This window comes from Octodon degus, unplaced genomic scaffold, assembly GCF_000260255.1.
Source record: "Octodon degus isolate 3935 unplaced genomic scaffold, OctDeg1.0 scaffold00146, whole genome shotgun sequence".
In the NCBI taxonomy this organism is placed as follows: Eukaryota; Metazoa; Chordata; class Mammalia; order Rodentia; family Octodontidae; genus Octodon; species Octodon degus.
This window is the reverse complement of record NW_004524722.1, coordinates 7,344,851-7,353,018: the sequence shown is the minus strand read 5'-3', so window position 1 is coordinate 7,353,018 and position 8,168 is coordinate 7,344,851. Positions and strand designations below refer to the sequence as shown.

The window sequence follows — 8,168 nt, the reverse complement described above, 5'->3', positions numbered from 1 at the left end:
GGCCTTCAAAGTGCATGTAAGGAAGGGTATCTGTGTGCGCAGGCTCTGGATGTTTCAGTAAACCTCTGTGTGTAGGTTGAGTGTGCCAGTCTGCATGTGAGTCTGATTGTGGAAATGTGTCTGTGTGTCTGCATTTGTGTATCAAGCATTGTGAGTGTGTCAGGCTTTGTGTGGATCTGTGGCCCTGTGATTGTATGCTTCTGTGTGTCTGCTGTGAGGAGTTTACAGTAGACATTTACCTAGGTTGGGCATTGAGTGCACGGAGGTCCGCACAGTTGGAGAGAAGGGGCCTCTTCCACATAGGATTTCTGCCTAGCCCTGAGCCCTTCCTCTTCAAGGTTGCTCATTCACCTGAGCTTCTATTCCACACATACCTTGGTACAGCCTTTTATTCAGAAAATGTATAAATGGTGTAGCATACCACACATAAAGGTGAAAAAGAAAGGTACACTCCTACCGTCAAACACCTAATTATCTGGCTAGAGAAACAGATACAGAGTATGAAAGTACATTGATTTCACTGTCCATTGTCTTTGCTTCCTTTAAACCACGACTGCTTTCTCCCCAGCGACTAATTAAATGAATAGGACCAACCCTCAACCCTTGACCCAGTCTCTGGGCTTTAATCCAACCATTTTACAGATTAGGAAAATACTGCTAAGACTGGACTCAAACTTTACCCAAACTCCAAAGCCCCTGCTCTCTTAATTGCCTTACATAGATGCAAGAGATGTAAGTTAGTGCAACAGTGGGGATCAAAAACCTCTCTCCTTCCAGGGGACAGGAAGCTTTACAATACAGCAAATCTATACAAATTCAAGGACATATTTCTAATGCCAAAGGATTGACCATGGTGTCGTAGGGCCATCAGCTTACATATTTGTGTATGTCACCTGAGCTGGCATGGCTATGGACATTTCTCCTTGAGTGATATGGTAGCAGAAGCTGATGACTGTAAGGTATAGAATTGCCTATTCTATACCTCCTACTGCCTGTACTTCCACTAAATAGTGGAAAATTGGAGACTAAGACCTGTACAGGAGCTTCCGATCCAGTGCAGTGGCAGACCCATTGACATATGAAGGCTGCCATACAACTTCTTGCCAGTGTTCACCAAAAGAACAGGACCACAATAGAGTACCATAGTGTCTGGGTGGAGGAAGGGTGGAGAATATGTCAAAGAAACCATGGAAAACAGGAAAGTTAAACTGGGTCTTGAAATTCTAAGGGGAGATGGCAATGTGGAAAGGCTATCAGGATGAGAGCACGCTGTATACAAAGCAGGGAGGAATTAGGCAAGTGCTTGGTAACATTTAATGTTGGAATGCAAGAGGTGCTGGGGGAAAGTAAAGATAGGAGATCCTAGAGAAGTTGGCAGAGCAGATTGCAGACTCATTAGGCAGATTAGGCTTTGTGTTGTAAGTCAAAAGCTCTACACCTACCATCTGTAAACCTCTTGAAACTACAGGCACAAGTTTGTGTGTTTGTGTATCTACATTTCTTTTTAGTTTTTTGCTGTCAGCAACGCAGAACCAGCAGGACCCTTCTCCAGGAGAGGCTTTGTGCATGTCTGTTGTCAGTGGAGATGGACCAGATGGTCCAAGCCAGGGGGCAGGGGTACCAGTAAGGAGCTATCACAGGAAAGGAAAGAAGAGATTGCAGTGCTTGGTCTGTGGAGAGGACAGGGTAGAACTAAGACATGTGTAGTTGAAATAGATTTTAAAGACAAAGTAGAATTTGGGATTGAAAAGAAGCAAGAAAGCCAAGGAACGCAATGTTTCTGGGTTGAACATCTGGATGAATAATGATGTTCACAGGAAAGGGAATAAAAGAGGAAAATCAATTTGAAGTGAAAACTAGGGATATGTTGTGAAGTCCAGTATTTCTCTAGAGCTCTCCAGAGCTGGAGCTGGACATTGGAATGCCATTGGCAAATATATGCTACATTTAAATTGATACATTTGAATCAAAAACATGGAAGTGGATAAGGGCACTCAAGCAGAGAGCAGAGAGTGGGAAAAAATGTGGTCCAGGATGGAGTGTGGAAAAGCAATAACTGTAAAGAATGGGCAGAGGGAGAAGAACTTGTAAGGGAGAATGCGTAGACAAGGAAGAGTGTAGAAGCCAGAGATGATGGAGGTCACAGTACCAAGCCAAGAGGAGTTGGCTGGAAGGAGCCAGTGACCAGTGATCTGGTGCTTCAGAATGATCCAGCAGGGGGAAGACTTGAAAGTGCCCACTGGATGTAGGCTGTGGAAGTGGTTGGAAGCCAGTGGGAGCAAATCATGAGAGGAAGCCTCACTGTGCCGAGGGAGAAAGGTGTGAGAAGTGAACATCTGGATGGGGGGAATGAAAGCACCTTTCTGACAGGCAGAGAGGGTGGTAGCTCCTGAATGTTCTTCCCTCTTGCAGCTGCCACCCTTCAGCCTCTGCTTCCACCTCTCAATGGGTTTTACTCTTACTTTCAGTTACCTTTGTAACTCAAAGGTTTCTGTGGGGCTTTAGGCTTCCTCCTTCTTGAGCTTTAGCAGTTCTCTTCAGAGACACAGGTACCAACCCCTGATGTGGGTGGGCTGGCTCTCTCTCTCTCTCTCTCTCTCTCTCTCTCTCTCTCTCTCTCTCTCTCTTCCCCCCATCTGTCTGTCTCTCTCCTCTCCCTCTCCCTCTGCCTCTCCCTCTGTTTTTCCCTCTCCCTCTTCCCCTCCTTCCCTCTCTTCCTCTCTCTGCAGTTCAGAACACTGTCCAGTAATTTGACCATCATCCTTGACTTCCCCCCCTCTTTTCTCTTGTTCATTTTCTGCCTTCAAGAACTCCTGAAGTCCTACCTATTCAACCTCCTAAGGCCCCTCAGATCTGCCCTCTTTTTGTAGTCTTCACTACTAAACCTCATCCAAGCCAGCAGCAAATCAGTGCCATCCTCTGGACTCCCACAAGAACCTCCTCACCATCCTATCTGCATGCCCTTGTTTTCCAAATGGAGCCATAGCTGTCCTCAGAAAATGTAAGTCATATCCTGGCGCTTCTTGAAATGCTTTGGTCGGTTCCATTTGTACTTAAGATAACATCAGAATCTTCCAGTGTGCTTATGAGGACCTTCCTTATTTCCTACTCAGCCCCCAGCACTATATGCACATACATTGCTTTCTAGCTTACCCCCAGATACTCTCAGCCCTTCCAAATTCTGTTCATTATTCTAGAATGTTCTTCTAGGGTCCCCCTTCTCTATCTGTCACTGGCACACTAGTACCTACAATGATTTAGCTCTTGACTTGAATATCAGTTCCTATTACGGTTTTGATCTAAATTATCTGGTAGAATTCTTATGGGAGTGGGAGGTGATTGGATCAGGAGGTCCTCCACACACTAGTGGTTTATCCATAGCTAAATGTGCCATTAGGAGATGGGGCATGGTGGGAAGAGGCAGTTCACTGAGCATGTGTCATGGAGGGGCATATCTTCCTCCCTGGCTCCTCCCTCTGCTCTTCTGCATGGCTTTTGTGATGTGAGCAGCATTCCTCCACCAGACGCTTCTTCCTGCCACTTCGGCCTTGGAGCCAGCTGACCATAGATGGAAAACATGAGCCAAAAGACAACTCTCCTCCCTCAAGTTGTTGGTGCTGATATTTTGTTGCAGTGACAAGAAAATAACTAAGGCTTCCCCAGAAAAGCCCTCTTGGACTTTTGGGGTTTTTTTTTGATGGTCAGCTCAGCCCGCTCTGGGGGCGGGGCTGGCATGGCGCGTGGTGCTGGGGTTCGAACTGAGGTCCCTGCATGCTTGCCTAAGCTTGCCTAAGCAGGCACTTTAGACCACTGAGCCATCTTGCCAGCCCTTGGACTTTTGGACTGTGTTAAGCCCTTCTGTGTCCTCCTGATTCCAGTACTTCACAGCCCTTCTCCGACTTGTAACTCTTTGTCCAAATCCTGGCCTGTAAGCTCCATGAAGCCAGAAATGGAAGCCACAAACAGTTGTATCTCCTGTGTTACTGTATAGTAGGTGTTCAATCTCTTACTGAATGAAGAGGGAAGTAGGGTAATGGGTCTATCTGTCTGTCTGTTTGTCTATCTATCTATTTATCTGGGGGGGGGGAGAGACTGAAGCATATTTAATTCCTGGTAGAGGGCTCTAGCAGAGAGGAAAAGGCTTACAATTCAGGCAAGTACATGGTTATTGAGGGTGGAAGGGGTGCCAGGGCTGGATAAAAAAAGGATTGGCCCTACTTTCAAATTTAAAGACAGGGAAAGAAAGGAATTTGTGGACATTTGTCCTTGAAATACTTCAAGCAAAACAATACACTGAGAGAGTGTTCAGCATAGGATGGTGACTTGCCCAGGGAAAGGTTGCAAAGGACCATGAGGAATTAGAAGCAGAGGTTCCTGGGGCTGGAGATGTGTAAGCAACAGGCTGAGGGCACTAATGGGAGCTCAGCATGTCTGAGTTTTGGTATAGTCTATATCCCAGTCTTTGCATGATTCCTCCCCTGTAATCACTGTTTTCCTTATGCATTTCTCCTAGGTCAGGGAGCCTGAATTGCGGTGAAGGCCCAAGCTGGACCTCCTCCAAAGCCTGATATCCAACTGGGCCCAGAGTCTGGGTTGGAGCTGGAGACGCAGCACCAGCTGGACTGCCCCTGTCATGCAGAAGGAACTGGGCACTGCGCCCTCTTGCCCTGGCATGAAGAGCCCTAGGCCCTTCCTCCTGCTACCACTGCTGCCACCGCTACTTCTGCTGGGGGTTGGGGTACCAGGCGCCTGGGGTCAGGCTGGAAGCCTAGACCTGCAGATTGATGAGGAGCAACCAGCCGGCACACTCATTGGAGACATCAGTGCAGGGCTTCCAGAGGGCACAGCAACTCCGCCCATGTACTTCATCTCAGCCCAGGAAGGCAGTGGTGTGGGCACAGACCTGGCTATTGACGAACACAGTGGAGTCGTCCGTACAGCTCGTGTTTTAGACCGTGAGCGGCGGGACCGCTACCGATTTACTGCAGTCACTCCTGATGGTGCCACTGTGGAAGTTACAGTACGAGTGGCCGACATCAATGACCACGCTCCAGCCTTCCCTCAAGCGCGGGCTGCCCTGCAGATACCTGAACATACAGCTCTAGGCACCCGCTACCCACTGGAGCCTGCTCGTGACGCAGATGCTGGCCACCTGGGAACCCAGGGCTATGCACTGTCTGGTGATGGAGCTGGAGAGACCTTCCGGCTGGAGACACGTCCCGGTCCAGATGGGGCTCCAGTACCAGAGCTTGTAATTGCTGGGGAGCTGGACCGGGAGAACCGCTCACATTACATGTTGCAGCTAGAGGCCTACGATGGTGGTTTGCCTCCACGGAGAGCCCAGGCCCTGCTGGATGTGACGCTACTGGACATCAATGACCATGCCCCAGCTTTTAATCAGAGTCGTTACCATGCTGTGGTATCTGAGAGCCTGGCCCCTGGCAGTCCTGTCTTGCAGGTGTTTGCTGCTGATGCTGATGCTGGTGCCAATGGTGCTATATCTTATGAGATCAATCGAAGGCAGAGCGAGGGGGATGGACCTTTCTCCATTGATGCACACACTGGGCTGCTGCGGCTGGAACGGCCCCTGGATTTTGAACAACGACGGGTCCATGAACTGGTAGTACAGGCACGGGATGGTGGGGCTCACCCAGAGCTGGGCTCAGCCTTTGTGACTGTACACGTGCGAGATGCTAATGACAATCAGCCCTCCATGACTGTCATCTTCCTGAGTGCAGATGGCACCCCCCGAGTGTCTGAGGCTGCCCCGCCTGGACAGCTGGTTGCTCGCATCTCTGTGTCAGACCCAGATGATGGTGACTTTGCTCACGTCAACGTGTCTCTGGAGGGCGGAGAGGGCCATTTTGCCCTAAGCACGCAAGACAGCGTCATTTACCTGGTGTGCGTGGCTCGGCAGCTGGACCGGGAGGAGAGGGATGCCTATAACTTGCGGGTCACAGCCACAGACTCCGGCTCACCCCCACTGCGGGCTGAAGCTGCCTTTGTGCTGCACATCACTGATGTCAATGACAACGCACCTACCTTTGACCGCCAGCTCTACCGGCCTGAGCCACTGCCTGAGGTTGCCTTGCCTGGCAGCTTCGTGGTGCGAGTGACCGCCCGGGATCCTGACCAAGGCACCAATGGTCAAGTCACCTATAGCCTGGCCCCTGGCACTCATGCCCGCTGGTTTTCCATTGATCCAACCTCAGGCATCATCACCACTGCCGCCTCACTGGACTATGAGTTAGAACCTCAGCCACAGGTGATTGTGGTCGCCACAGATGGAGGCCTGCCACCTCTAGCCTCCTCTGCCACGGTTAGTGTGGCTCTACAGGATGTGAATGATAATGAACCCCAATTCCAAAGGACCTTCTACAATGCCTCACTGCCTGAAGGTACTCAGCCTGGAACCTGTTTCCTGCAGGTAAGTAGGCCCTGTGCACAGTGCTGTGGGCAGGGGTGGGTCTGAGAATCACAGGGGAACTCAGTGCAGAAATCAAGTCTTGAAGTTGCATCTGTCGATACTGATTTACACCAGAGGGTTTAATCCTATCCTGTGTGCTCCAAAGTCTTTGAAGAAGATGACAGGTAACAAGAAAATGAGAAAGTAGGGTGCAAGAACTGAGGCCAGTAATCTTGGCAGTTAAGATTGAGATTACATTAGAGGAAAAATGGAATGAATGAAACTTAAGTCTCAGAACTGTTCTGTAGGCAGAGATAGAGATTCTGCACACCCACATGGCTCCTGTTCCCCAAGGGAGATGCCAGCATTTACAGAGCCATCTATGCTGCATTCAGCCCTGGGCTATGCTGGGAAAGTATCTCTGAACTTGCCTCTGGAGCTGAGGTTTGATGGGACATGGGGTCTCAGGTGTGAGCATGAGAGAGAAGAACTATCCAGTGAGATCTTGATGTGCAGAGCTAGGCCTCTCAGGAGAAAATGCAAGCATCCTGGACAGGCTGAAGGAAGCACAGACTAGCTTCCAGTCAGGTCTGAAAGACAAGGAGGGAACATGAACCTGAAGAGGCAGTCTGAGGCCACATTGCTAGAATTTGTGGACACAGTGTGGAGAAGGATTAAGATTTTATTTGAGAGAAAAGAGGTTGCCAAACTTCTTTGACTTGGGAACGGTGTGATCATATTGTTTTTTAAGATAGGTAACCAGCTTTGAGGATCTGGATGGACAGGATCAGTGGGTGAGTGATAGGTCATTCCCTGACATTGTGCTGGGACATTTCTGTTCCCATCTAAATAGAGAGATAACACTAGCAGCTAGTGCAATGGCATATGGAAGGCCTACAGAAAGACCTGTTGAGTAAACACCATGATGTGTTCAGAGACTGCGTTGCTCAGTTTAGCCTCAACTGTACTGGTACGTAAGAGTTGGGGGAAGAGAAAACATAATAGTAGATAGGGGCTGGGCCCAAAGTCTGACTTGATCATTAAAATTAGAATGAGGGGCTCTAAGCCAGTTGAATATGTCTTCTTGGAGGGTTGCTTCAGCTGCACCGTGAAGTGTAGTTATTAGAAAGAAGACTGAATCAGGGAAGCCTTCCAACAGGCTGGTGCTGAGGTCCACCAGACCCCTTAGCATCTCCTCAGTGCTGCTTGTTGACCTAGCCTTCCAGGCTCGTGCCAGGGCCTGGCTGTCCCCTTGTGTTGTGGTCAGCCTGGATGTTTGCCTGCCTGCTGCTGTCTGGCTCCCACCACCCACTCTCCCATGTGTTTACTCTCCCTCTTGGCTAGGACCAGTGGGTTATTGCTTCTGAACTTCTCTCTTCACTAGTTCCTGAAGCAATGTGGCACCTCTCCAGGTAGTTTCCTGGAGTTTTAAAATTAGTAACCATGGAGAAGTTTAACATGACCATTGGGGGTCATAACTGTTACATGGTCTTAGCATTTGATTTATTCAACAGATATTTGTTGAGTTTCTACCATGTGTCAGATGCAGAGTATTTGTTTGGATTGCAGAATATACTAACGAATGGGAATCAACTCCTATCCTCCTTCTCATGTAGTTTATAGTGTAGAAGAGATTTCATTTGCAAAGTAACATTTGTGGCAGTGAGAAAGCTCCCATGAGGGGATGGGGAGATAGCTCAGTGGTCTAAGCACCTGCCTGGCAAGTGCAAGGGCCACAGTTCAATCCCCAGTACCGCATTCA

General features: G+C 49.0%; 1 protein-coding gene across 1 annotated transcript in view; it reads left to right on the top strand.

Annotated features, from left to right (window-relative positions):
* The window catches only part of Dchs1 (dachsous cadherin-related 1), a 36,002-nt gene that overhangs the window by 10,189 nt on the left and 17,645 nt on the right, over positions 1-8,168 (top strand). Inside the window, exon 2 of the mRNA XM_004642050.3 lies at positions 4,514-6,427. Coding sequence (XP_004642107.1) covers positions 4,634-6,427 — 1,794 coding nt within the window. The 5' untranslated portion in view covers positions 4,514-4,633. The remainder of the gene's footprint in view (positions 1-4,513; positions 6,428-8,168) is intronic.